The following is a 27,706-nucleotide window of genomic DNA, read 5'->3' as shown; positions in this document are numbered from 1 at the left end:
AATGTGTGCCTCTGAGTCACGCCTGCCAGGGCTAGACTAGGTGATCTTTAGCATCGGTTTCTCTCACTCTCCACGTATAAGGTAACCCTCCACCCACTCTGCGACTTCTCCAACCCCTTCAAATGCTCTCTTCCCTTTCCTTCGCCCTCAGCTTGGCATGTCATGCCGGAACATTTCTTTTTCTCATCTGTCTCTGCACCTGACTGTGAGTTCCCGTGGGCAGCACTAACCTAATGTAACTGTTCATGCCACTGTTACCCAAACAAATGGTTTGCCCTTGGGGTGCTCTAGATTCAAGAAGGAGATGTGTCTGCCCTAGCTGGTTTGGCTCAGTGGATAGAGCGCCGGCCTTTGGACTGAAGGAGATGTGGTTGTTGTAAGGTAAAGAAGAGGGGATTCATACCCAAAGCTCCATCTCCCAGAAGCTTACCATTGCTTACATACCCTATTTGGTCAAGTACTCATTGATTCATTGATTTCAGTTGGCTTACTGTCAAGCTCATTCTATTTACAGCTGGCCTGTAAAATACTGTGCCACATTTTAATATTTAGCAGGAATAGTATTTAGTAGGAATTGCCCAGACCTTGAGACCCTTGTCCTAACATCTCCTCTTGCTAGGCCCTAAGACCCAAATGGCTGCATGGTTTTGTTTGACCCTCACAATAGTCTGAGGAACTAACTGCCAATCCAGGGAATATTAGCTGCCATTTTGCTGATGAGAAGAGAGGCCTCAAAGAAGAGTCGAACTGTGAATCCAGGCTCTGAGGCCAACTCCCTGGGTTCAAGTCCTGCTCCATCACTAGTCCGATGTTTGGTAAACAGCTTAATCTCTCCAAGCCTCTATTCATTATTAAATTGGGATTACATCTACTTCTCAGGATTGCTACAACGATTATATGTTAACATATAATAAAAATGCAATAAACGTTAGTTACTTTTATTCTTAGGCTAGCTCCAGAGACCTAAAATGATTATTCCCAGGCTGGGGCTCCTGCAGGCCCCCGCCGGGCTGGACCCCACCCACCTGCGCAGTCAGCGCGCCCCACGTGCCTCGCGTAAATAAATGAGTGCGCAGGCGCCCCAGGCGGACGTCCATTGGCCGGCGCCCGGAGCGGGGCGGGGCTCCGGGTCCCGAGGTCTCAGACGACGCGGTCGGGTCGGGGCGGTTGACCCGCGCAGCCCGTGGTCCCGCCGCCGGCTTCGCCCCGCGATGGCGTCCTGGCTGCCGCTGGTGTGGCTGCTGGGGCTGCTCCCGGGCGCGGCCCCCGCCCCGCCCCGCCGGGACGCCGGCGCGCAGGCCTGGGCGCCCGCGGCCCCGGAGCTGCTGCGGCGGCCCGTCCGCTTCGCGCTGGACACCTACAGCCGCGGCCTGGCGGCCGGGGCGCGCGCCGTGCCGGGCGCCGTGAGCGGCCGCGTCCGCCGGGTGAGGACGGGCGGGGCGGGGGCGCGGGCCCTGGTCCGGGTCCGGGAGCGAGGAACCTGGGCCCAAGCTCGGGGTGGGGCGTGGACGGCGGGACCCCTTTGGTTGGGATGGGGGGGGGGCGGGGGGGGGACCGGGAAGACGGGGCTGAGGTGGGAGCGGCTGTGCCCGCTCACCCGCCCCTCCGCCCCTCCACCCAGGCGGGCCGGGGGGCGCTGTACGCTCTGGAGGTGACGCTGGAGGAGCTGCCCTGCAAGGACCCCGCGGAGTGCCAGCTCCCTGTGCCCAGGAGAACCCTGGTGAGTGACGGGCTCCCTCCGTCCCCTGCCCCAGGCTCGCTCTGGCAGCAGCTGGGACGGCGGGTCCGGCCAAGAGGAAGGGATCTGAGGCAGCAGGCACCCAGGTCACTTCCCTGGCCCCGGGCGGAGACCAGGCTTTACGAAGATAAGATGTCTCTCTCCGCGGTGGGGGTGATCGCCTTGGGGATGACCCTCATCTGGGGGCCTCCAGCGCCATCTAGCCGAGGGCCCAGGCTGGCTTCCTCCTCTCCCCCCAGCTCTGCAGCTTTGAAGTCCTCTCCGAGCTAGGGAAGCACGCGTTGCTGAAGCAGCACTGTGGCCCAGTGGACACCGAGATGAAAGGTGCTGGGAGAGCCCAAGGTTGCTGGGACAGCCCGGAGCAGACTTCACTCGGGGTTCAGCCTTGATCTCTTTGTTCCAATCCTTTCCAGAGGACAACAATGAGACGCTCAGCCCATTCCTCCCCCTGTTGGACAGGGACCCTCTACCCCAGGTGAGGAGCCCCTGTCTCTCTGGGGAGCTGGCTGCTGCCTCGTATGCCCTCTCTTCCCCTCTCCCTGGCGGGGGCGCCCTGGTCAGTCTGAGAAGGACTCCTCGTAAAGACCCCTCTGCCTTTCCAGGACTTTTATGTGAAAATGGCTTCACTCTTCAAGGACTTCATCACCACCTATAACCGGACATACGAGACCGAGGAGGGTGAGGACCCAGCCTGGGGTGCACCGTCCCAATCAGATCAGGCCTTCCCCCCCCTTTGGCACCTTGGTGTTGGGAGGGGAAGGACAGGAGAGGGCGTGCATCCCTTCAGGGACTCCTAAGTCCCTGAGTTCCTGCCCAGTTGCCCAGGACTGGGCGGCTACCTCAGGGATCTGACTCACTCCCACCTGATCTTCCTGGTCAGAAACCATGGGCCTCCATCAATTCTGGGGAGAGTGGGATGGGACAAAGGACAGATTTTCTCCGCTGGAGGCCCCTGGCATGATAGCCTTTCCCGTGACCCCCTGTCTGGGTGCTCTTTGGGGCCCATTCGGGTTCTGCCTTCACACCTGGGACGTCATCACCCCAGTTTGGCCCCAAAAATTTACCAACCTTCCAGTCTTATCACTTGCAGGTCTGCCCCCCACCCTTCCCTGCTCCAGGCTCTGTCCTTCCTGAGCTTGCAGAGCCCACCTCCTCCCCAGGGAACCCTCTGCCAGCTAACGCTCCTTTATGATCTGCCTGGAGTCTGAGCCCTCCTCCCCTGCTCCTCGGTCCTCAGAAGCCCAGTGGCGCATGTCCGTCTTTATCAACAACATGATACGAGCACAGAAGATCCAGGCCCTGGACCGTGGCACAGCTCAGTATGGAGTCACCAAGTTCAGTGACCTCACAGGTAGGGCTGGTGGCCAGAGCCATAATGGAGCCTAGAAGAGACAGGACCTGTTTCTAAGGCCCTGATCAGGGCTGACGTAGGGGCACCCCCCCCCCATCCTCTGCTCACCTCTGCCCACAGAGGAGGAGTTCCGCACCTTCTACCTGAATCCCCTCCTCAAAGGGGGGCCTGGCAAGAAGATGCGCCTAGTCAAGTCCGTCGGCGACCCTGCCCCACCTGAGTGGGACTGGAGGAGAAAGGGGGCTGTCACCAAAGTCAAGAACCAGGTTGGACCCCTCCGAAGCGAGGGTGGGACATGAGGATTGTCCTAGGGGTGGGAAGAGACCCAGCCCTGACTCCGCCCATCTCTTGCAGGGCATGTGTGGTTCTTGCTGGGCCTTCTCAGTTACAGGCAACGTGGAGGGCCAGTGGTTCCTGAAACGGGGGGACCTACTCTCCCTCTCGGAGCAGGGTGAGCATCCTCCTGTGCCCCCCTGTGCCCAGCCCAGCTCCTCCCGAGGGCTCCTCGGGACTGGCCTTGTCTCCTAGAGCTCGTGGACTGCGACAGAGTGGACAAGGCCTGCATGGGCGGCTTGCCCTCCAACGCCTATTCGGCCATAAAGACTTTGGGTATGCATTAATGGGGTCAGGAGGGACAGTCGGCCATAAAGACTTTGGGTATGCACTGATGGGGTCAGGAGGGACAGTCGGCCATAAAGACTTTGGGTATGCATTAATGGGGTCAGGAGGGACAGTCGGCCATAAAGACTTTGGGTATGCATTAATGGGGTCAGTGGGAGCCACTCACCCTCCACCTGAAGTCATGTTTTGTGTGGGGAGAGACATAAGCATGGGAATCATGTGAACTGGGTTTAAGTCTTCGTGCTGACCCTTCTGGTTGAAGTCCTTGGGCAAGTCAGCTCTTTCAGAGCCTCAGTTGTCTTATCTGTGAAATGGGGCTCATGCCCACCTCATAGGATTGCCTTGAGAATCAAGTGAGGAAACGTGTCAAGTTCCTGGCACATAACAGGGTCTTGATATTTTTGTTGCTTGGAGGTCTGTGTTTATAGCTGCTGCTAAACCAGGTAGTAACACACCTCACTCTTGAGGAGAGGTATTGAATTAAATAGGCAAGTCAGTCAAGCAGTGGGCTGCAGAGAGGAGGATAAAGGCCTCAGTGGCCATATAGAAACTGGTCTGGAAGCCTGGGGATCGGGCCAAATGGGGACCCACCCGTGCCCTGCAAGAGCTGGGCAGAGTCAGGCTGAGTCCTCTCAGCAGGATAAGCAAGCCAAGTCAAGAGTCCTAGGAAAGCAGGGACAAGCGGGGAGTCCGCAGTGGGGGCCTGAGCTCATCTCTGCCACATTTCTCTGGTTGTTCCCTCCGCCCTCTGATGGACACTGGATTGAGGCTCTTCCTGGAGGGGATGGCCTGTGTTCTGGGGCAGACGAGGAATGTGAAGCCTTATGGATAGGGGCTTAGCATAGCCTCTGGCTAGGAGAAGAGGAGTGTATGCTAAACAGAGCCCGCCTTTCTCTGCTTCCCCATCTGCTCCCCACCGTTGCCCAGGAGGGCTGGAGACGGAGGATGACTACAGCTACAGTGGCCACCTGCAGACCTGCAGCTTCTCTGCAGACAAGGTCAAGGTTTACATCAATGATTCGGTAGAGCTAAGCCATGATGAGCAAGGTGAGTGAGGGATGGGATGGGGACAGGCCACGTGAGGCTGGGACCTGGGTGCCCCTGATATGCCCCTCCCCCGTCTCAGAGCTGGCAGCCTGGCTGGCCACGAACGGCCCCGTCTCCATTGCCATCAACGCCTTCGGCATGCAGGTAAGGCTCTAGCCCCACTGCCCTGCTCCGTTTCTCGCTGGCTCCTCCCCTTCCTCTCCTTGGAGTTGGCCCACTATTGCTTATTCCCCCTCCTCAGTTCTACCGCCACGGAATCTCCCACCCCCTGAGGCTTCTCTGCAGCCCCTGGTTCATTGACCACGCTGTGCTGCTTGTGGGCTACGGCAACCGTGAGTTCTGTGACCCCTCTGCCCACAAACCCAGCCACGGGCAGGGCGGAACCACAGCGTCTCAGGGCCCTGGGGGAAATCTGGGGGGAGCTAGGAACCTTGTCCCCAGCTGTGGGCCAGGTGGATGGGAAGGCTGAGGCAGGAGGAGGTTAAACTGGACGGATGACTAGCCAGCATGAGGGGAGTAGGCAGGTTCCTTCCTGAACCCGAGCCTCAGGTCTCCAGGAGGGTGGCAGGGGGGCCTTTTTTTGCTCTTTTCCTAGCACCTGTCACACAGTAGGCCCACAGCAGATATGTGCAGAGTGCAGAGTACCTGGGGCCCTGACTCCTGCACTCCCCCTACTTCCCAGGCTCTGACGTTCCCTTCTGGGCCATCAAGAACAGCTGGGGCACTGACTGGGGTGAGGAGGTGAGTGTTGCCTGCTCAGCCCTTGGCCCTCCAGCCGCCACCCTGCCCTAGTGCCCTCACCACCACCCCCTTCCCCTCTCTTCCAGGGCTACTACTACTTGCATCGTGGGTCTGGGGCCTGTGGTGTGAATGCCATGGCCAGCTCAGCAGTAGTGAACTGAGGAGCACCAGCTCAGGACCTGGTGCTGACCAGGGCAGTCTCTCCCCAGCCTGACCAGCACTTCCAGGCCCCTCCCCAGCTGGCTCAGGGATGGGTGCCGGGTGCCTCAGGGTGAGCCAAGGGCACTGGGCGAGGGGTACAGCCCCTCCCCCCTTCCCCCAGCTCCTGCTCTGAAGTTCCCAGGCTGCACCTTGGTTACGCTGTGGTAGCTGGGAGGGTCTGGGTGAAGGAGGATGTCTTGGCAGCTGAGTTGGGCCAAGAACCCTGGGCTCAGGCAAGGAACAGGTGGGAAGCAGATATTTTGGTGTTGAATTCAGCTTGTCCTGGCTTCCTGGCCTGGCTTTTCTCTGACGTTGCAAATTCTGGTCCCCTGGAGGCGGGGACAGTGTCCCCTTTCATGTCTAGACAGACTGTTGTAACCACCCTTTTCTAACAGCAATAAAGGTGTCCTCACTCCAGTGTGGTGTGAATGCTCAGTCTCTGCGGTCAGGAGGGGGGGTGGGGACCCTTGGAGGGTTAAGGTCAGGCATTTAGTCCTGCCCAGGAGCCCAGGGCCCAGCTTCTGCTCCAGGAACCAAAAGGAGATGGAGTGAAACCCACGATGGATCTTTATTCTGAAAGTTTGCTGCTCGTTCTGAGGGTCCGTGCTCTGAGAGATGGACGGGACAGCCAGAGGGAGCGCCCTCTTTCCTACTTGCACGGAAACCTCGTCCGGGTCTGAAGTCAGAGGTCACTCTCGCCGTAGAGGGCGCTGGAGAAGGCCATGTAGTCCAGGGCGCCAGCGGGCGCCCCAGGCCCCCTGTAGGGTGTCATTCGTCGGACGCAGTACTCCGCCTGCTCGGCTGGGAGCTCCCTCCGCAGCTCCTCGGGGGTGATGTAGTTCTGGGGAGAAGAGGTGTTGAGGGCCCACAGGTCCTGTTCCCTGCCCAGCCCGCCTGCCCCTCCGGGCCAGGGCCCCACCTTGTCTCCCGCCAGGATCTTGAAGGAGGCCACGACCTGCTCAGCTGTATCCGTCTCGGCTGTTTCTCGGGTCATGAAGTCGATGAAAGCCTGGAAGGTCACGACCCCAGCTGCATTGGGGTCCACTATGGTCATGATGCGCGCAAACTCCACTTCCCCCTGTAGGGACAGAGGCCGGCGCCATGCCCATGGGTGCTGAAGCCGGGCGGGCTCTGCGTGTCCCTCCTGAGGACTGTCCGGCTCCGGCTGCACAGCCCCTGTCACGGGGCTCCCTTCCCCATAGACTGCAGCTCTGGCAGCTCTGCCTTCAGAAAGGCCTTGCTACGAGCTGTGTCTGCTCCCCTTCTGCCCATCGGGCCTGGTCTTTTTCCTGGGGCTCTTGCACTCCAGGGAGTAAAATGTTGCAAACTCAAGCTTTGGAGAGACAGAACTACGTCCAAATTTCCAGCCTTGTATCTTTGAGCAAGTTAATCTGCCTCTGGGAGCCTTTGGTAGCCCCTGTGTGAAACGGTCTGATTCTGCCTGGTCTCACGGTGAGGTGAGGAGAAAGTGAGACCATGGTGTTACGGTGGGAGGCACATCCAGGACACATGTAGGACAGGGAACCGATGGGAGGAGGTGCGGGGCACTCACCAGGTCGTAGCCCATGGAGATGAGGCAAGCCCGGAAGTCATCAGGCTCCATCATCCCATTCCGCTTCTGTGGTGGGTAAGTGGGCGTCAGGCCTGGTCCTCAAACCCACCAGCCCCCAGGTCCACCACCCCACTAGGCGGGGCCCTTGCTGACCCGGTCAAAGTGGTTGAAGGAGGCCCGGAACTCATTGAGCTGATCCTGGCTCAGGCCCTTGGCGTCTCGGGTCAGCACCTGGTTTTCCACCTCGTTGATGGTGCGGGCGATGGAGGTGAGCAGCTGCTCCCAGCCCACACGGACGTGCTGGGGGAGCAGGAGGTGGGCTGAGTGGGCAGCCAGTGCCCGGCCACAAGATCTAGCTCCACCCCCAACCCACTGTGAGACCCTGCGCAAGTCCTCTCTGGGCCTCTGTCCCCATCTGGAGGTTCCACTGTGTGACCTCCAGTGGCCCTTTCTGCCTTAAAGTTGGATGATTTATTATGTATTAAGTACTGATCAACCATCTGTGGCCGATCTGGCCTGGCTTTAGACTGCTGTATGGTCTGGACAGGTCACTTTCCACTCGTGGGTCTCCTCCCCCACAGGTGGAAAGTCTGTGGGGGTCTGGCCACGCTGAACTGGGAGCCCTCCTGGAGCAGACGTGCTGTTTCCGGCCTGCCCCTCCCACCTCCATGCTGTAGACGGTGTGCTTGTTGTCGAACACCAGGCTCTCCTGCAGCAGCTGGTGGTCGCCCTCCAGCCGGTCAGTGTTGTTCTTGTAGTTGATGATGACCTGCTCCTGCTGCCTCAGTGCAGCCATCTGCTCCTCCAGAGAGCCAGCCATGCCCACTGCCAGGCGCCCCACCTCCTGCAGGATGAGAACGCCCAGCTCTTTTTTTTTTTTTTTTTAATATATTTTATTGATTTTTTACAGAGAGGAAAGGAGAGGGATAGAGAGTTAGAAACATCGATGAGAGAGAATCATTGATCAGCTGTCTCTTGCATACCCCCTACTGGGGATGTGCCCACAACCAAGGTACATGCCCTTGACTGGAATCAAACCTGAGACCTTTCAGTCCCCAGGCCGACGCTCTATCCACTGAGCCAAACCGGTTTCAGCAAGAACGCCCAGCTCTTGGCTGGCCCAGCTCCTGCCCCACCGTCCAAGCCTTACCTCCATCTTCCCCTGGATCCAGGGCCCGATCGCATTGGCCTGGGCTGCAAACTGTCGCCGGAGCCTCTCGTTGGCCTGCTGCCGTGCCAGCTCCTCCTGCAGCATCTGGTCACGGCGGGGCACCAGCTTTCGGACCTGAAAGGGGAGTGGCTGTGCCAGGCAGCTCTGGAGGAGCCCTGCCCCTCAGACAACCCCTGCTGCTCTGAACCAAGGTGCCAGGGCTTGACGGGCAGGCTCTTGGGCAAATCACTCAACCTCTCTAGGCTTGTTTCCTCATCTGTAAATGGGGCATCGACTTCGTTTATAACTAACTGTTTTGTAAAGGGTGCCCACACGCCAGATTTCATTAGACTTCACATCAGGCCTGACAGGAAAATGCTGCTGTTAGGGCCTCTTTACAGATAAGGCCGACAGGCAAGGTGACTTGTCCAGGACCACAGAGAGTCTGTGGCAGACCCTGGACCCTTATTTTGGGACACCTGAGGTTTCAGGGTGGTCAGAGCTCTCAGGAGCAGGTGGGAAGCAGGGGGTGGCCACAGGCAGCACTGACCGTGTCCCACTTGGTGTTGATGTCCTGCGCGCTGAGGGTGATGTAGGGGTTGGCCAAGATGGGCTGCAGTCCGTACGTTTGGCAGATCTTCTGGATCTCACCCTGGATGCCCAGGATGGCACCCCGCTCTCGGTCAGCCTCGGGCAGCGTCGCCTTGAACTGCTCATGTGCTGTCAGCAGGCTCTGAGGGCAACAGGCAGGAAGGATCAGCCAGGACCCCCACTTCCTGTAAGCGACAAAGGGCAGCACCATGCTCCAGGCGATCCCGTGGGTCAAGAACCCAGTCCTGTCCCCCAGTCCAGCTCTCAGAAACAGCTCCCCCCCCTCCCCCCCCGCCGCTTCCTCAAGAGCCTAAGGCAGTGGCCGGCAGTATGTAGGCCAGCTTCCCTGTCATCCATGCAGCCTCAGTCCCCGCCCCACCTCCGAACACCACGCCCACCTGGGCCTCCTCCATGGAGTGCACCAGCCAGACATCCTGCAGGTCCTCCACGGCACCGTCCAGCCAGTTGTTGAACGGCGCTGCCCGCCGTGCGAACTCCAGCTGCAGCTGGTCGATGGTCTCCAGCAGCTTCTCCATCCTCTGAAGCCACAGGAATGGCGGGGAGTCAGCAGCTGGCCCAACAGGCCCCTCACCTGTCTCCAGGGTCCAGCCCCCCCTCACCTCCAGCACATCCCGCCTCTTCTGGGTCAGCGTGCCCAGGCTGTCCCACTGGTCGCAGATGGCCTGGCAGCGGCTGTTCACCGAGGCCGCCTCGTGGTAGTCCAGCTCACTGGGGGCGAGAAGAGGGGAGGGCTGGGGGGCCAGCCTGCAGCCCAGATTTCCTCCTGATCACACCCCGGGTTGTGGAGAAGGTGTAAGAAAGCCAGGGCAGGGCAGGGCGTTCCCAGCGTGGCCCTAGGGGAAGAGGGGTGCCCAATGGTTTCAGCTTGGCCCTCTAGGATTGTAAGGTGCCAGACGTCCCGATTTCTAACAATTTGTCCCGTGTCCCGCGGCGTTTTAAAAAAGTCCAAAAATCGGGACGAATTGTTAAAAATCGGGACGTCTGGTCACCTTAATTTTGAGTGAAGGGCCTGGGTTACGTGAGAAGGGGCGGGTTTACCGGAGGAGGTGCCAAGGGGATAGCAAACCCGGTGCGAAGCCGAAGAAGGGAGCGGACAGCCATGAGTGGGGACCGGGAGGTGGTGTGAGTGGCGGTAGGAGGAGTGTGGGCGGCAGAGCTGGGTCGGGATGAGGATGGGGATAAGGGAGGAGGGGAGGAGCAAGTGGTGATGGGGAAGGACTAAGGGACCAAGGCTGGCTTGCCAAAGTACAAGGTATAAGGGTCTTGAAGGCAATGAGGATCAGGGCGGGGCCGGGCAGGGAGGGGCGTTGTCTCCGGGGGCGGCCCGGGCCCTGGGCCACGCCCACCAGAGCTCCTTGACCACGCCCACTAGAACTCCTGGGCCACGCCCACAAGCTGTCACGGGCCACGCCCACTCGAGCTCCGGGCCACGCCTACTTGAGCTCCTGGGCCAGCGCAGCGATGTGCTCCACGCGGTCCTGGTGCGCCGCCAGGTCGCTTTCGAAGGCCTCGTGGCGCCAGATTAACGCCCGCACCTCCTGTAGCGACGCCGACTCATAGTCGCGCTGGCTCAGCATGTCCTCCTTTCCTGCGCAGAGAGAGGAGCAGGGCCCGGGCAGGGCTGTGTGACAGCCACGTCCTTCAGCTGGGAACTGCGGATGATCACACCTGCCTAACCTGCCCCAGCGGTTTGCTTCCAGGCCTCATAGCGTTAACCTCTTAACCGAGCGGGACCTATAAATACGTCAAATGTAAACAATATCGGGAACGGGTAGGACGTATGAATACGTCCTGGAAATATATGTTGCGCCCTGAGAGGGACGGTATATATTTTTTGTAATCTTTATAATTGTTTGTAAAATTTATAATTTTTTAATTCGATGTTGCCATTTTTTTGTTGGTATTCTTTTCTATTTTTTTTGTAATTTTGTATTTTCCTTTGTGCTTTATATATAAATAAGTGAAAAAATATATATATCATTTATTTTAATTAAGTATAAATAAAAAAAATAATGATATGAAATTACATCCTCCGGGCGTGACGTACTGACACGTCCTAGTGAAAGAGTACGTGCCCGTTACAGGTTGCGTCATTAAAAAGGGAACTCCCCAGTTAACAGGTTTAGAAGCTCCTGTTCCAGGCTGTGGCCCCTAAATGACGTCTGGGGCCCCCGGCCCTGCATGGTGCGGGATGGCCCTGGGTGCTGTTTTGGTATCATTTGATGGAGAACTACCTCCCAAGGACTCAGCCCGGTGAGCTCCTGAAGTGTGTGGCATTTGGTAGACCCTCTATGCATATCTGTTGGATGAGTGAATAATGAACCTAAAAGTGCTCGGAGAATGACAATTGCCATAATTACGCAAATAAAAACATTTATAATGGCAGCAGCAGCCATTTACTGAGTGCCTCTGCATTTTGCAGAGAAGGCCATTGAAATTTAGAGGTCTGGAGATCTCAGGGTTACATAAGTGGCCTTATTTTGAAGGACATCTTCTTTTATCAAACCATCATTATTTATTATACCCATAATACATGGTTAGTGTTCGTTCATTATTTTTAGGCAGGAGTCATTCATTTGTGGGACTAAAATCCTGACGGAATGCAGAATGACTGTTCATACAGAGTAAGATATGCGGCTTGTGCAATATTTTGGCATCAGTACACTCTGAGTAAGGGACATTAGGGCTCCCTTGGATTCATGCCACACACACAAATACAATGCTAAATGACACATACATTAGAGCAGACCTGCAGAAGGCCAGACCCAGAAGAGAGTGGAGGGCCGACTTTACACAGAAAGAAAACGTGGCCCAAAGAGGGCAGGGACTTGGTCGCATAGCAAGGGTGGGACTAGGAAACAGTCTCCATCTTTCTGGCCGAACCCTAGCCCTGGCCGGCTCCCAGCCCCACTGTCTCCAGTCTCCACCCCAGGACGGAATCACGCCCCGTGACGTGTCCTACCCCGAGTCCAGGCTTCGTGCAGGGAGGCCTTCTGCTGGAACTTCTCGGCCAGGTGCTGCAGCCGCTGCAGACGCCGGATCTCCGCGAGCAGCCAGTCCTCGTAGCCGCTCTCCGCCTGCTCCAGCCCCCGCCAGGCGTGGGCGATGTCCTGCGGGGCAGGCGGAGGTGCCCTCCGTCACGGCTCTCCCGTTGTCCGGAAGGGGCCACGGATCCCAGGGCCACCCGTCCCCGGCCGGCTCACCGAGACCAGCTTGCCCTCGGAGGGCATGAAGGCGGGCCGGTGGCTCAGCCGCAGCTTGGTCTGCAGCGTGTTGAAGTTGATCTCCAGCTGGCACTTCTCCTGCACGCGGGGCGGCTTGTGCAGGCGCCGGTAGTCCCGGAAGTCCTCCAGCTTGCGCTGCATGGCGCCCATGCTGGTCTCGCCCACACGGTTCTCCAGCCAGGGGATGGTGCGGCGGATCCATTCCAGCAGCTGTCCGGGCCGGGCCGGGGCAGAGCGGAGAGCTCTGGGCTGGTGTGTCCCCCTCACCCGCCCCCTACACCCACACCTAGGCTGTGCCCAAACGAGCAGAGTCGGGCTCTGAAGGGAAGAATGGGGGATCCCCACTCCTCTGGGAAGGAGTAGGGTGGTTAGTTTCTGAGACCAAGGACCAGTATAAGTTGGCACAGAGCAAAAACCACGAGACTACCTACACATGAGCGAACGGATAAATGAATGAAGGATGAGCGAATGGATAAATGAATGAGGAAATGAATGAGTGATGAGTGAATGGATAAATGAATGAGGAAATGAATGAGGGATGAGCGAATGGATAAATGAATGAGGAAATGAATGAGGGATGAGCGAATGGATAAATGAATGAGGAAATGAATGAGTGATGAGTGGATGACCAGGAGCCTGGAAAGGCAGAAGGTGGTGGGAGCTGGGTGGAGATATCATGAGGAGGCTGGGGGAGACCAAGGCTACTGGGAGGAGCGGGAGGCCTGGCCAGCACAGACCTGAGGAGCAGGCGGGAGAGCACAGGCGGGGATGGGAGACCCCTGGCTCACCTCGCTGGCCAGCTTCTCGTACTCCTCCATGAGCTTCTCATTCTCCTGGTTCACAGCCAGCACCTTGCAGATCCGGTTGGCGGCTGTCTCTGCCTGTGGGTGGGGGGGGAGGGGGGGTAGAGTGGCTGCCTGCCGCAGACCCCCCCAGCCCGGCCTCCCCCTGTAAGCCTGTGAGCCCCGGGCCGGGCCGTAGGAACAGGAAAAGGGAGGAGGGGGCACATCTCTCAGGCGGAGAGGCAGCTTCCAGGCCGGACGCCTCTACGCCTGAGCTCCCCAGGCCGTGTGTGCGCAGCCGGGTTGGTGGGATGTGGCACTCCCGCCACCGGCCTGGCGGCTCCACATGCTGAGATGCTTCCAAGATCGGGCCCTGCGTCCACAGCCCCTCACCTGCTCGGCGCCGGCGAAGGCGTGGTAGAAGCAGGACACGTAGGTCATGACGGCCTTCTCATCCGGCTTTGGGGTGTTCACGATGTCTGGGGATGGCAGCGAGGGGCTTATTGGCCAGACCAGGCGTGGGGAATGGGCTCATGTCCCCCCCAGGCAGGGCTCTCCCTTAGAATGGGAGGGGACATGCCGAAACTGGTTTGGCTCAGTGGTTAGAGCGTCGGCCTGCGGACTGAAGGGTCCCAGGTTCGATTCCAGTCGGGGGCATGTACTTTGGTTGTGGGCACATCTCCGGTAGGGGGTGTGCAGGAGGCAGCTGGTCGATGTTTCTCATTGACATTTCTAGCTCTCTATCTCTCTCCCTTCATCTCTGAAAAAAATCAATAAAATATATATTTTTTAAAATAAAAAAAATATTAAAAAATTTTAAAAAGGAATGGGTGGAGACAGTGACATCTAGTCATGGCCGCCAGCTGCCAGCTACCCAAAACACCTTCCTCTTCTCTGAGTCCCTGTCTGATCACCCCAGGCTCCAGCAGTCTCCCCACCCCCGCTGTGGGGTGAGGGAACCGGGCCGCAGACCACCCTGCCTGGTGTTTCCAGCCATCCCACACTCTGTCCGTCTGTCTGTCCCCCAAGTGCTCATCCGCCAATGCCCACACATTCAGGGTACCAGGAACAGCCGATGCTCAGAAAGTGTTTGCTGTTTCAATTTAAAAATATGTATTTTGTTATTGATTTCAGAGAGGAAGGGGGAGGGAGAGAGACAGAAACATCAATGATGAGAGAATCATTGATTGGCTGCCTCCTGCACACCCCCTCCGAGGGATCCAGCCTGCAACCTGGGCATGTGTCCTTGACTAGAATTGAACCTGGGACCCTTCAGCCCGCAGGCCTATGCTCTATCCACTGAGCCAAACCGGCCGGGGCTGCTGTTTCAGTTAACTAAAGCCTTTCTTGGGCACCAACCCAGAGGAGCTCTCAGTCTTGAGGGGCCAATATGTTCCAAGAGCCTAGGGAGCTGGGATACGAGGCAGAGGGGGCCATTCCAGAAGGGGCGGGGAGGCTGGCTCCTTGGGTGGAGAGGACAGGGAGGTGGGCGAGACGCCCGAGAAGAGGGCCAGTGGCTCCGGAGGATTCTGACCAGGAGCCGGGCGGAGGGCAGGGCCTCCGAGGAGGAGGAGGAGGAGGAGGAGGAGCAGATGTGGAGGTTAGACCATGAGACGGTCTTACTCTAACCTTCCGCGTCCAGCATCTTAGGGATGTCCAGGTACTTCTCTGCCACCTCGAAGGCCGTGTTCAGGTTCCCAATGGGGTCATCCTACATGGAGGTGGGGAGGAGCGGGGAGAGATCAAAGGTCAGCGGAGGGCAGAGGTTTGGGGGAGGGGGCTGGGGGTGTCGGAGGCCAACCTTGCGCAGTTTGGCGTAGTCGATGAGGTCGGGGCGGTGCCGGTGGATGAGCGCACAGAGGGCCAGGCCATCCTTCCAGCTGGACAGAGAAGGGGCTGGGTCAGGCCCGAGGTCAAGCAGAGGCCCTGTCCTACCCTTGCCCGGAAGCATTCCCATCAGGGCAGCTCCTCTGTCCAGTGGGGAAAGTCCTGACTCCTCGGCCTGGCACTGGAGGCCCTTTATTACCAGACGTGGACCACCTCCCGCAAGCTCACCATGACTCCTTCACACACGCAGGCTCAGGCCCCACCAATTTCTAGATGTTTCTGGCCTCCTGCCCACAAGGTCCTCTCTGGCCGAAGCCCTCCCGGGAACATCTCCAGTGCTCCCTCTCCCAGGAGGGCTCCCTCAGCCTCCTGGAGTCGATCAGCATTGCCCGAGCCCTCCTACTTTCAGACACAGTTCCAGGAACTCGGCTGTGACCTCTCCGCCCCACGCTGGAACAGGGGCCAGCTCCGGGCCCAGGCCTGGCAGAGGCCCCGCGCCCGCACTGACCCGCGGACAGACCTGGTGTGGAAGTTCTGCACGTTGACGTTGCGGTACGGCGCTGTCTTCCGCTGGCACCACAGCAGCAGGCCTTCCTTGGCCGAGGTTTCTGGGTGAGGACGGGGGTGTGTTCGCTGGGGAGGGGTCCGGGCCAGGCCCCCTGCCCTCACCTGCTCCTCCTCCCCACCAGCCCCGGCTCACCCTCCACGGAGATGTCCTGGATGGCAAAGCGCAGGATGATGGTCCAGATCATGCCCAGCGTCATCTTCAGGTTCCCATCCACGATCTCTGCAGGGCAGGGATGGGGCACGTCCCTCCTGGGGTTCAAGGCCCGGGCTACCAGCCTCAGCTACTCCCCCAACCCCCCTGCTCTGCTCTCTGGGCCTGGCCCCTCATCCCAGGGCTGGTGGGCACTCAGCTGTGTTACTAACATTGACTCTAGCACAGTCTAGGTAGCAGGGTACGGGCTGGCGTTTGGGGCACATTTGCTCCTTACAGTCCCTCCCATGAGGCACGGATGGCTGTCCCCACTGTTTGTTTTTTAAATATATATTTTATTGATTTTTCACAGAGAGGAAGAGAGAGGGATAAAGAGCCAGAAACATCGATGAGAGAGAAACATCAATCAGCTGCCTCTTACACCCCCCCCCCCCCCACTGGGGATGTGCCCGCAACCCAGGTACATGCTCTTAACCGGAATCAAACCCGGGACCTTTCAGTCCGCAGGCCGACGCTCTATCCACTGAGCCACACTGGTTTCGGCCCCATCGTTGAGATGAGGAAGCCGAAGCGCACAGAGGTGACTTGCTGGTGTCAGGAACCCCCAAACCCGGCCTAGGCCCCCTCCTGCCCCCTCCTCACCTTCAGCCCCGATGGACACCAGCCTAACCCCCTTGCCGGCGATGAAGTCCAGGGCCTTGTTGACGTTGGCGATTCTGTGGAAGCGCATCTTGCCTTTGTCTGGCCGGGGCAGCCTCTCTCCTGGGCGCAAAAGAGGAGGGAAAGGGTCAAAGGTCACGAGAGGAAGTCGGAGACCTTGTCCTCAAACTTTCCCCTCCGCCGCCAACCCCCTGCAGTCCCCGCTGCCCTATCCCCCCAGCTCCCGGGGCCCCCCCGCCCCAGCTCCCCGGGGCCCGTGCACGGGTCTGCACGCCTCACCTGAAATGACCTCGAGGAGCAGCATGAGCTTGAGGCCGTTGCGGAAGTCCTCCTCGATGTCCTCGATCTGGGTGCCTGCCTTGCGCAGGTGGGAGTTGCACCAGGCAGTGAAGGTCTGGGGGGAGAGCGGCGCTCAGACCCCTGTGCTGAGACAGTGCTCAGGGCCCCTGTCGGGGATCTCAGAGCCCAAGGCCCTGGATTCAAGTCTTGGCTCAGCCACCGATTTGCTGTGTATCTGGGCCGGTCCCTTTCCCGCTCTGAGCTTTCATTCCCCTGGCAGAGGGTCCCAGGCAGGTCTCAGTCTGGACTCTGAGCAGTCTCCAGCACTGGAGGGGGATTTAGAAAACCATAAAGCAGACACCCCAAAGTGTGGGGCCCGTACAAGGGCCAATGCAGGATGATAAAGCCGTTTTAAAATCGGAAGAATTCTGGGTCAAAGCACATCTGGTCTGAGGGTTTTGGCCGAGGGTCTGTGCCCCTGTGTATCTTTATATGAGTCCCGCCGACCTCTGCAGGCTGTGAATTGGCCTCCAGGTGCACTGAGTGAGCAAGAGCTTTGCAGCCTGAGGAGGGTCGGCTGGGCACGCGGGCCCAGCCTGATCTAGTTGGAGGAGGTGGCTCTCCTCCCCTGGCCCCCAGTTAGAAAAGCTGGTCTGGTGTATGGCTGTGTGCCTGCTGGGGAGGGGGTGACCTGGAGCCTGGAGCACAAGTTTCTGCCAAACTACCAGCCTTCAGGCCCGGATGCTCCTGGGTCTGTCAGCTATCATGTCCTTGGTCGAATCCATATTTGGGCTCCAATCCTCTCGTGTGCCCTCTCGTAGGCCCTCCAGTCTCCCCATCTGTACAGTTAAGGGATCAGACTCCATGTTGTTTCAGGTCCCCCTTCCCCGACCTGGCAGGATTCTAGAATTCAGAGCATGGGCCTCCCACAAAGCCGGTTCTCCCGTTAGGTGCCCTGGAAGCTATTGGGAATCCTTTCCCTCGGCCAGTTCCCTTCCTCACAGACAGCTTTCCAGGTGACCTGGGAGCGAGCGGGACCGGGAGGCGATGCTTCAGGTTCTTGAGGGGGTGTCGTTGCTAAGGGAGGGGGGGAGCGTCCTGCCCTGGAGGGGTCTGAGCGCTGAGCACAGGAAGGGCAGCTGACTCTGTAGTGCCTTCCACCCTGGCGTCTGGGATGCCCTGGAAATGGATGGGGCAGGGGGCAGGGGGCAGGGGCAGGGAGCAGGCAGGTCTGGGTGGGGCCTCCATGGAAAAGAAGGAGGCATTCTTTCATTCGACAAACATGATTTTAAAAAAATTTTGTTGTTAATCCTCTCCCGAGGGTATTTTTCCATTGATTTTTAGGGAAAGTCAAAGAGAGAGGGAGAGACAGAGAGAAACACATCGGTTGGTGGCCCCTGCACGAGCCCTGATCAGGGCCCCGGCTGGGGAGGAACCTGGAACCCCCAGGTACAACACGCCCTTGGCCAGAGTCAAACCCGGGATGGATGCTCTATCCACTGAGCCAAACTGGCTGGGTCCGAACATGATCCTTAATGAGATGTGGTCCCTGCCCTAAAGGAATTCACAGTCAATCCAAGGGCCACGTCGGCCCGAGAAGAGCCGCGTCGGCCCGAGAAGAGCCGGGAGAGACTCCAGGGGGGTCTCTGGGGCGCCTCCTGGGGAAGCTAGAATTGGGTGAGAGCTGGGATGGAGGAGCAGAAACTGTCCAGGCAGCAAAGGGCAGGCCAGGGCGTTCTGGGCAGGGCCAGCCACATGGGCAAGTGCTTGGCAGGAGGAGACAGCTGCTAGGTCTGCGGGCACGGCCGGAGGGAGCTGGGGCGCTGGGCTACGCCTGGTGAGGCAGAGGCAGAGGCAGGCCGGAGCACCAGCGGTGGCCAGGTCATGCACGATCTTGGGTGCTAAGTCAGGGAGTTTGAACTTGACCCTGAGAGCAACAGGGAGTCAGGGAAGCTTTCAGGCAGAGGAGGCGGCGGCGGGTGTGTGTGTGTGTGTGTGTGTGTGTGCAGAACGGTATTTTAATATATTTTATTGATTTTTCACAGAGAGGAAGAGAGAAGGATAGAGAGTTGGAAACATCGATGAGAGAGAATCATCTTCTTCACCGGGGATGTGCCCACAACCAAGGCACATGCCCTTGCCCGGAATCGAACCCGGGACCTTTCAGTCCGCAGGCCGACGCTCTATCCACTGAGCCAAACCGGTCCCGGCAGAACGGTATTTTTAAAAAACTCATTCTGGTTGCAGAGTGGAGACAGAAGACGTGGCAGAGCAGAAGGGAAAAGTGAGGAGATGGTGACCAGGACCAGAGTGAGAGAAAAGGGTGTCCATGGAAGGGAAGGTGGGGAGACAGAAACGTTTGTCCTTGCTGGAGTCCTAGCTCCCTGAGCTGGTCCCCTGCCCAGTTCCTGGCGCCCCAAACCGTGCCTGGCACATAGCAGGACGTTCTCAGGAAACAGTGCGTGGATATTTCTGAGTGGGGGTGAATGAAGAGGAGGGCTCGGGCATCGGGTGGGAGGAGCTGGGAGTGTTCCCAGATGCAGAAGGGTAGCAGGGAGGAGGCAGGGCTGATGCTGAGCACAGAGAGTTCGCTGCACTGTAACAAACAGCGCTGGGTGAGAAAGAACGGACCGGAATGTCCAGCCTCCGGAGAAGCTGATTAGTGCAGAGCAGCCATGCTCCTCAGCCTCCGAGTGCATGGATGAGGGGGGCGGCTGGAAGTTGGACGGAAAGGATATTCCCGTTAAGTGACAAAGGCGCGTTACAGAGAGGCCTGAGTCTTAAGAAGGGCACGTGGACCCGGATGTGGGAGAGGCCAGGCCGGGGCGGGGGTAAGGGTAAGAGTTGTTGCACAGCCGGGACCGGTTTGGCTCAGTGGATAGAGCGTTGGCCTGCGGACTGAAGGGTCCCGGGTTCGATTCCAGGCAAGGGCATGTACATTGGTTGCGGGCACATCCCCGGTGGGGGTGTGCAGGAGGCAGCTGATCGATGATTCTCTCTCATCGATGTTTCTAACTCTCTATCCCTCTCTCTTCCTCTCTGTGAAAAATCAATTATTATATATATATATATATATATATATATATATATATATATAGAGAGAGAGAGAGAGAGAGAGAGAGAGAGAGAGAGAGAGAGCGCCAGCCCGTATTTTCCAGCGTATAAGACGACTTTTGAAACGAAAAAAAGTCAACCGAAAATCGGGGGCAAAAGACCAAAATTTCACAAAAATTACCTGCAGATCTTGATGGCAAAGTAAGTCTTTTCTTTGAAGTGGGGGGTAGTCTTATACAGCAAATATAGGCCTTAAGTTATGTTTTAACTGTAAAATTAGGGGGTCGTCTTATACGCCGGAAAATACGGTGTGTGTGTGTGTGTGTGTGTGTGTGTGTGTGTGTATAGAGAGAGAGAGAGAGAGAGAGAGAGAGAGAGAGAGAGAGAGAGAGAGAGAGAGTTGTTGCACAGCAGACGGCAGCTGGAGCCAGGGCAGGGTGACATCACCAGGAGATTGCTGGACCCAAGGACCACTGCAGGGCTCGGAGACAGGTGCGAGAGGAGCCAGGGGAAGCATGTCACCTGGGGAGACTTGTCAGCTGAGCCTCCTGGCCCCTGGAGCCGTCTTCTGTCACCGAGCCCGGCAGAGCTGCTCTGATGCTAAACCCTGGGATTCTCAGGTCCTGCAGGTTTCACCGAGCACCCTGCTCCCTGCCGGGCCTGGAGCCGTGCTGTCGGCGAATGCCGAGCAGGGCCCAGTAGCCTGGCTGCAGCCCCCAGGCCTGGATCACTTCTCTTTAGGGAACCAGGTGCCCTCCCCCGCCATGGGGAAAGTCTGGGAGTGAAAACAGCTCCGGAGAGCGGGCCCCAGCACCCTGCGAGGCTGGGCCACAGCAGCAGCTGCCGTGTGCCCCTCGCCAGCTCCCCCGCAAGCTGCTGCCTCAGCACCCAGCGGCCATCTGGCCGGAGAGTCAGGTTTCTGCGTAAGGGGACCCAGGCTCCCGCCTCCCCAGGCCCGTGGCCTTTCCAGCAGGCTCCGTGCTGGGGCAGGGAAAGAGGGGGAATGCGGCCAGCGAGGGGAAAGACCCTCAGGGGGGGGGTGGGAGGGGGTCCTGTTTTCTGACAGCATATGATTTGGGTCCTATTTCTGCCTCTTTCTAGTCCTCAGTTTCCTCACTTGACCATTGGAATAAAGTGACTCCGGACACCATGCTGGAGAGATACGGAGGAGCGAGCGGACGGGAAGGGATCTCCGGCGGTTGTCCCACCCGGACATTCCCAATCCCTTTACCGGCTGCCTGGCTGCCAGGGCGGGGCCTGGGAACATCTAGCTGGAGAGGTGGGGTAGGTGTAGGGAGAAAGAGATGATTCTTCCAGAAACCCTCAAGCTTGGATCTCCTGAGCTAAGGCCAACTCAGGAGAAGTAGGCAGTGGACCCAGGGAAACCATCCTGGGGGTTCCCCAGACACTCTCCTTGTCATCCTAACCCCCTCCTGAGGGCTCCCCGCCCTCTCTTCCAGCCCGGGGGGACCACAGAGGGCTGGTGGGCAGAGCCTGAGCGAGGGAGTGGCACTCTGCAGGCTCTACCGCCCAGCACTGACGGGCTTCTCGGGCCTCAGTGATGCCATCAGGAAATGGGCTGGTACTCACTTTCCGCTGCTGCTTCTCCCAGGCCGGGTCCAGCAGCAGGTCGCGATCCCAGTCCTCCTCCTGTTCCATGTACTCGCCGCCGCCGCCGCCCGCGAAGGGCCCCTCCCCGGCCCCCAGGCCCTCGGGCTGCAGAACCATCATCATCGCCCCGGAGTCCTGGCCTCGCTCTGCCCGGGGCTCTCCAGGACACCGGGCCCGTTAAGTAGCGCCGGGCCCGGCCCCGGATCGGATTCACGCTAAATATGGGGGTGGGGGGGAGGGGCCGAATGGGGCGAGGGCGCTCAGGTCGGGATCGGTCTGAGGCTGCACTGGGCCTGGGGCCTGCAGACTTTGGGGGCGTTGGTTGGATCCCGTGACGGAGATCGGGGTTCGAGGTCCAGCTCCGCCGCTAGGGCGCCGTCTGAGCTCGGGAAAGCCGGGGCCCCTCTCGGTTTCCTTCCATCGGAGATGACAACAGTCACAGCGGCTGCAGACCGCTCCTGACCCTCTCCTGGAGGCGCCGGTGGGACACCGGGAGCCCTGGCCCCATTCCACAGGCAGGAACACCGAGGCGCAGAGAGGTTTTGAACGTTTTCTGGGGTGACTCAGGGAGACACTCGAGCATGGGGAGGGGCTCCGGGCCAGCTGGATGGGCCGGCGCAGGGCTATTAATACCGGGGAGGCTGGGGGTCACGGGGAATGTGCTGAGCCGGGAAACCCCGACGCCACCGAGGGTGCAACTCAATCCCGCGGGCTCACTGGGAGCCGGACGAGCGAGCGGCGCTGCAGCGGGCGGGGCGGGGCCTCCTGGTGGGCGGGGCTCCAGCTGCGCTGCCCCGCCCCAGTTCCAGCGCCAACGGGATTCCAAGCGTCTATTGGCTCATGGGCCGTCCAATCACATCTTCGCATCCACGAGCTGCTCCACGTGACTCTCACCTCACAGCAACGCCCCCAGAGCTGCCATTGGTCGGGGCGGACTTCCGTCTGACACTCTCCCCGCCCCAATGCGGAAGCGGCGGGTGGGTCCGGGCCATGGGGCAGCCCCGGGCGGTGGGGAGCGCGGACGGGCCGCCCACGCGGCTGCCCCTCGTGCTCACCGCGCTGTGGGCGACGGCGGTGGGCCTGGAGCTGGCCTACGTGCTGGTGCTGGGCCCCGGGCCGCCCCCGCTGGGACCCCTGGCCCGGGCCTTCCAGCTGGCGCTGGCCGCCTTCCAGCTGCTTAACCTGCTGGGCAACGTGGGGCTCTTCCTGTGTTCGGACCCCAGCATCCGGGGCGTGATGCTGGCCGGCCGCGGGCTAGGCCGGGGCTGGGCGTGAGTGGGGCTCGGGGTTCGGGGGGGTAGCGGGAGCCTTGGGCAAGGGGCGGGGCCTCGGGACCTGAGGATGTTAGAACCAGATTCGATGGGATTCGCTTGTTAGAACCAGAGAACCCATGTAGAACCCGGATGGGAGAGCTAGGAGGATCACTTATTCACTTAGACATGTTCCTGAGCGCCTGCTATGTGCAAGGTAAACTACAGGCATAATAAATAAATTATATAGAATGTTAGGAGATGGTGGTAAGGAAACAAAATGTAGAGCAGTTTTAAATAGGGTGGACAAGGTAGGCCTCATTGAAGAGGTGGCGTTTAAGCAAGGTTTGAAGAAGGTGGGGGAGTTAGCCACTTGGGAATCTGGGGGAAGAGTGTTCCAGGCAGAGGGAAGAGACACCATAAGGGCTCTGAGGCAGTTATGTGCTTAGCATGTTCCAGGAACAGCAAGAAGGCCAGTGTGGCCAACGTGGAGTGAGAGAAGGGGAGGACAGAGCTTAGACATGCGAAGACCTAGTAGGACATTGAAGGTTTTGCTTTTTACTAGAAGGGCATGGGGAGCCATTGGAGGGTGGTTGTTTTTTAAAAATATTTTTTTTATTGATTTTGTACAGAGAGGAAGAGAGGAATAGAGTTAGAAACATCGATGAGAGAGAATCATCGATCAGCTGCCTCTTGCACACCCCCTACTGGGGATGTGCCCGCAACCAACGTACATGCCCTTGACCTGAATCAAACCTGGGACCTTTCAGTCCGCAGGCCGATGCTCTATCCACTGAGCCAAACCGGTTTCGGCTGGTTGATGTTTTTTAACATTTAATTTTAATTCTCACCTGAGGATGTGTGTGTGTGTGTGTTTATTGATTTTAAAGAGACAAGCTGAGCTGGGACCGGTTTGGCTCAGTGCATAGAGTGTCGGTCTGCGGACTAAAAGGTCCCGGGTTCAATTCTGGTCAAGGGCATGTACCTTGGTTGCGGGCACATCCCCAGTAGGGGGTGTGCAAGAGGCAGCTGATCGATGATTCTCTCTCATCGATGTTTCTAGCTCTCTATCCCTCTCTCTTACTCTCTGTGAAAAATCAATAAAATATATTTAAAAAATAAATAAATAAAAATAAAGAGACAAGCTGAGAGAGGACAAGAGAGAGAGAGAAACATTGACGTGAGAGAGAAACATCCATCGGTTGCCTACCATATATGCCCGACTGGGGATAAAAAATATAACCTGGTTATGTGCCCTGACTGGGAATGGATCTCAAGACCTTCCGTCCATGGGGCGACGCTCCAACCAGCTGAGCCACACTCGCCAGGTTGCTATTGGAAGATTTTGAGCAGAGGAGGGACATGACTTAGATTTTGTTGTTGTTCATCTTCATCCAAGGATATTTTTTCCCCATTGATTTTTTTAGAGAGAGTGGAAGGGAGAGGGAGAGACCGGGAGAGAAACATCAATGTGAGAGAGACACATCAATTGGATGCCTCCCGCACATTCCCTGATAGGGATTGGGGACCGTGCCTGCAACAAAGGTACGTGCCCTTGATGGGAATGGAACTCCTGCAGGCTGATGCTCTGACCACTTGAGCAAAAGCGGCTAGGGCATGACTTAGACTTTTAAGGATCAGTCTAGCTCAGTGGTCAGCAAACCACGGCTCCTGAGCAAAATGCGACTCTTTGGCCCCTTGAGTGTGGCTCTTCCACAAAATACCACGTGTGGGCGTGCATGTACCGTGCGACGGAAACTCCGTGGCCCATGCGCAGAAGCCGGTTTCGGCCTGGGGGAGTCTATTTTGAAGAAGTGGTTCAAATGCCGAGCCACACCCACGGGGCCGACGAGCCGCGTGTGGCTCTCGAACCCTGGTTTGCTGACCGCTGGTCTAGCTGCTGGGGTGAGACTACACTAGGAGGGGACCAAGGTGGAGTCGGGAAGACTAGTCAGGAGGAGGTTGCCATATCCAGGTGAGAGTTCATGGTGACTTGGGCCAAGCGGTGACGGCGGAGGAAGGCAGAAGTTTGCTCCTGGTGAGAGCCGGAGAAAGGCCTCAGGACTAAGGATGTCAGAGCCGAAGTGCCCTCGGGCCGCAGTGCTGGGCCGGGAGGGCCGGGAAGCGGGGTCCAGCCTGCATTTGCCTGTGAATAACCTGAGGCTCAGCAAGGGCAGCCTCCGCTTTCCCAGGACGGGCTCGCAGGCAGGAGCCGGGCACTCGGAGCTGCTGGGGGCACTGACCCTGGGCCCCTTCCTTGCAGTTACTGTTACCAGTGCCAGAGCCAGGTGCCGCCCCGCAGCGGGCACTGCTCCGCCTGCCGCGTCTGCATCCTGCGCCGGGACCACCACTGCCGCCTGCTGGGCCGCTGTGTGGGCTTCCACAACTACCGGCCCTTCCTGTGCCTGCTGCTCCACGGCGCCGGCGCCCTGCTGCACGTCTCCGTGCTGCTGGGCCCCGCCCTGGCCGCCCTGCTGCGCGCCCACCCGCCCCTCCACACCGCGGCCCTCCTCCTGCTGCCCTGGCTCATGCTGCTCACAGGTGGGACCAGGGAGGCCGCCCAGAGGCAGAGGCCCTGGCAGGGGCCAGGCTGGTGGGAGGAGGGACACTGGGCAGGACCCTGGGGACCCAGCGGCCCTCCTCTTGGGAGGCAGGCAGGACTCAATGTCCCTGCCTACCCAAGATAAAAGCCACGGGTCTTTTATACTCTTTGTCCCTGCGCCCCCCCCCCCCCCCCCCCAGTGCTCTGGGCCTTCTCCCCCCTGCCTCCTGGCCCCTACACCCACGGTCCACTCCGAACCCTGGTCCTGTGGTTCTTGTCCAGCAGATACTTGTTACCCACGTGGGCCGGATGAGGCCTGGGAGGCCTCAGAGAGACGCTCTGCTTTTCCGGCGTGGCACACAGCACCGCTGTCATTAACTGAGCAGGGATCTCATGTCTGTGAGCTCCCCGAGGCCAGAGGTTCCGTCTGCCGTTCAGAGCATTTGGGAGGCGGCTGGAGGGCAGGAGCTGGGCCGGGGGGACCGGGCCCGCTGCCGCCCCTGATCCTGTCCGCTCTCTCTTGCAGGCAGAGTGTCCCTGGCGCAGTTCGCGCTGGCCTTCGTGACCGACACGTGTGTGGCGGGCGCCCTGTTCTGCGGGGCGGGGCTGCTCTTCCACGGCATGCTGCTGCTCCGGGGCCAGACCACCTGGGAGTGGGCGCGGGGCCAGCACGCTTACGACCTGGGCCCCTGCCACAACCTGCAGGCGGCCCTGGGGCCCCGCTGGGTCCTGGTCTGGCTCTGGCCCTTCCTGGCCTCCCCGCTGCCAGGGGACGGGATCACCTTCCAGACCACAGCTGACGTGGGGGTCGTGGCTTCCTGACTCCAGGGAGAGCCAGAGCCGTGCGGGGAGGGAGGGAGGGAGGGAGGAGGGGAGAAGGGACTCATAAGCCATTTCAGGCCCACGCCCGGCTCAGGTCGAGGGGCGGGCTGGGACTTCATGTCTGCTTCCAGCAGCTCCAGCCCCATCCTTGGCCTTGCCCCTGCCCAGCGTGGACTCAGTATCCAGGGCTTGGGCCCTGTGCATCTGCCTCTATCAGTGGCCCCGAGTGCAGTGGAGGGTCTGGCAAGGGGCTCTTGGCCAACCTCTGCCCCTTTGCCAGATGAATAAAGCACCCACTTGACTCCCGGATTCCCTCCGCTGTGGGTTTCTGGTCCCTCCCTGCGGCCCGGCTGCTGTTTCAGGTTCCTTTGCTGGTCACGGCTGGGAGCATGGAACACCTGGGAGCCGGGCGCTGCCTCTGGCCGGGTGGGATGGGGTGGGAGCACCAGCTGGCAGGTATTGAGCCAGGGCATGATCAGCATCTACGATTCTATTGTGTTTTTCCCTCAACCAAGAATATTTTCCTATTGATTTTTAGAGACAGTGGGAGACAGACAAACACTGATGTGAGACACATCGATTGGTTGCCTAGGAGCCTGCAACTGAGGTTCTTGCCCTTGGCCAGGATCAGACCTAGGACCCTTCAGTCCGTACACAGACTGATGCTCTATCCACTGAGCCAAACCGGTTAGGGTCCATCTAAAATTCTTTCCCAGGTTCATTGCTTAGAGTTAGAAGCATTCCCACATTCACATTTCACGGAACCTCTAGCTCACCTGGTACTCTGAGCGGCAGTTATGTAGGTAGGAAACCTAAGGCTCAGAACTGATGGGATAGGATAAGTCCATGGGGTAGTAAATGGGAGTCGGGATTTGAACCCAGCTTTCTCCTTCAAGCATCTGTGGCAGGTGGTGCTGACAGGGCTGTGCTCTTCTTGGGCCTGGTTGGGGGCTACTTAATCTTTTTGTTTGCATCTAGTAACTAGTTAAATGTGGCAGGTTTTCAGCACATAAATGTACCTGTTTCCTCTTAAAATCTGAAATGATAGTAAAGAAATAAAAAATAGCCCTAACTGGTTTGGCTCAGCGGATAGAGTGCTGGCCTGCAGACTGAAGGGACCCGGGTTCGAATCCAGTCAAGGGCAGTTGGTTGCAGGCACATCCCCAGTAGGGAGTGTGCAGGAGGCAGCTGATGTTTCTTTCTCATTGATATTTCTCACTCTCTATTCCTCTCTGTGAAAAATCAATAAAATACAAATTTTTTAAAAAGGAATAAAAGAATAGGAAGAAGACAGCAGCAGAGCAGAGAGCCCCGAGTTTTAGACGACGGAAAGCAAATGGAGGTCACTTGCTCTCTCAGCGGAGGAGTCGAGATTGCGATTGTGTTCCCAGACGGAGGGGCCTACAGGCAGCCAGGCTGCCTCCCAGGACCTGCAGATGCTCAGGAATTCCATGAGCAACGTGGAAGGCAAGGTCTGGGGCTGACGAGGGGCTGGCCCAGTCTGAGGAGCAGCTAGGATGGCTTTCCCCCCAGTGCCCACCCCACCCCCGACAGCCAAGCAGCCACCCTCTGGGGGGGCGAGGAGGCTGTTTGAGGAAGCTTTACGTCTCGGGGCACTGGAGCGGATAGAATGAGAGGCAGGACCAACATGGGATTAAGTGAAAGCCTCCAGACGCTGCCTGGGAGGCTGCTCTGAGACATGGGCATGGCAAACCACCTGTCCCATTTACCCCTCCTCCAGAATCTTTTTGTGTGTTTTTGTTTCTGAGGGGGTTTTAAGATAAAAAGGAGATGTGAGAAAATATTTATAAAGAGGAACATGCTCCCACCCAACTAAGAAATGGATACCATTCCCTTTGCAGTCCCTCCCGTGCCCTGCCTGGTAGAGGACACACTAGTCTCAATCGCTCTCTGGCTCTGTTCT

At 58.6% G+C, this 27,706-nt stretch overlaps 3 protein-coding genes across 3 annotated transcripts; 2 read left to right on the top strand and 1 right to left on the bottom strand.

The window, feature by feature from the left end:
• Positions 1–1,120: 1,120 nt before the first annotated feature.
• Positions 1,121–6,116, top strand: CTSF (cathepsin F). The gene is given in 14 exon segments (XM_036416751.2): positions 1,121–1,424; positions 1,622–1,720; positions 1,978–2,085; positions 2,088–2,213; positions 2,341–2,416; positions 2,976–3,089; positions 3,210–3,355; positions 3,444–3,540; positions 3,618–3,698; positions 4,638–4,757; positions 4,837–4,901; positions 4,999–5,089; positions 5,440–5,498; positions 5,585–6,116. Coding segments are annotated over 14 exon segments (1,470 nt in total). The 5' UTR covers positions 1,121–1,211; the 3' UTR covers positions 5,660–6,116.
• A 132-nt stretch (positions 6,117–6,248) lies between these two features.
• ACTN3 (actinin alpha 3) lies at positions 6,249–21,953 on the bottom strand. Its single transcript, XM_036416738.2, has 21 exons — positions 21,148–21,953; positions 16,504–16,618; positions 16,207–16,326; positions 15,547–15,633; positions 15,367–15,454; positions 14,821–14,899; positions 14,649–14,730; positions 13,413–13,498; positions 13,026–13,118; positions 12,217–12,447; positions 11,976–12,123; positions 10,451–10,601; positions 9,613–9,721; positions 9,391–9,531; positions 8,952–9,134; positions 8,402–8,536; positions 7,916–8,095; positions 7,405–7,551; positions 7,252–7,317; positions 6,619–6,777; positions 6,249–6,540 (listed from the first exon to the last, which is right to left on the bottom strand). The coding sequence occupies exons 1-21, from the start codon at positions 21,289–21,291 to the stop codon at positions 6,382–6,384; spliced, it is 2,703 nt and encodes a 900-aa protein (XP_036272631.1). The 5' UTR covers positions 21,292–21,953; the 3' UTR covers positions 6,249–6,381.
• Positions 21,954–22,114: 161 nt separating this feature from the next.
• On the top strand, positions 22,115–26,847 carry ZDHHC24 (zinc finger DHHC-type containing 24). Its single transcript, XM_036416763.2, has 3 exons — positions 22,115–22,439; positions 24,682–24,959; positions 25,487–26,847. The coding sequence occupies exons 1-3, from the start codon at positions 22,159–22,161 to the stop codon at positions 25,780–25,782; spliced, it is 855 nt and encodes a 284-aa protein (XP_036272656.1). The 5' UTR covers positions 22,115–22,158; the 3' UTR covers positions 25,783–26,847.
• The last annotated feature ends 859 nt before the right edge of the window (positions 26,848–27,706 follow it).

The sequence above is a fragment of the Pipistrellus kuhlii genome, unplaced genomic scaffold, assembly GCF_014108245.1.
Source record: "Pipistrellus kuhlii isolate mPipKuh1 unplaced genomic scaffold, mPipKuh1.p scaffold_m20_p_56, whole genome shotgun sequence".
Classification (NCBI taxonomy): domain Eukaryota; kingdom Metazoa; phylum Chordata; class Mammalia; order Chiroptera; family Vespertilionidae; genus Pipistrellus; species Pipistrellus kuhlii.
This window is presented reverse-complemented; position numbering and strand designations above follow the sequence as displayed.

Bases quoted from the DNA above. Each gene is read 5' to 3' on its own strand.
- ZDHHC24 (XM_036416763.2), top strand. From the start codon at position 22,159: ATGGGGCAGCCCCGGGCGGTGGGGAGCGCGGACGGGCCGCCCACGCGG. The intron at 22,440-24,681 runs GTGAGTGGGGCT...CCTTCCTTGCAG, and splicing joins GGGCTAGGCCGGGGCTGGGC to TTACTGTTACCAGTGCCAGA. The intron at 24,960-25,486 runs GTGGGACCAGGG...TCTCTCTTGCAG, and splicing joins CTGGCTCATGCTGCTCACAG to GCAGAGTGTCCCTGGCGCAG.
- ACTN3 (XM_036416738.2), bottom strand. From the start codon at position 21,291: ATGATGATGGTTCTGCAGCCCGAGGGCCTGGGGGCCGGGGAGGGGCCC. The intron at 16,619-21,147 runs GTGAGTACCAGC...CTCTCCCCCCAG, and splicing joins GGGAGAAGCAGCAGCGGAAA to ACCTTCACTGCCTGGTGCAA. The intron at 13,499-14,648 runs GTTAGAGTAAGA...TGCCATCCCCAG, and splicing joins TAAGATGCTGGACGCGGAAG to ACATCGTGAACACCCCAAAG.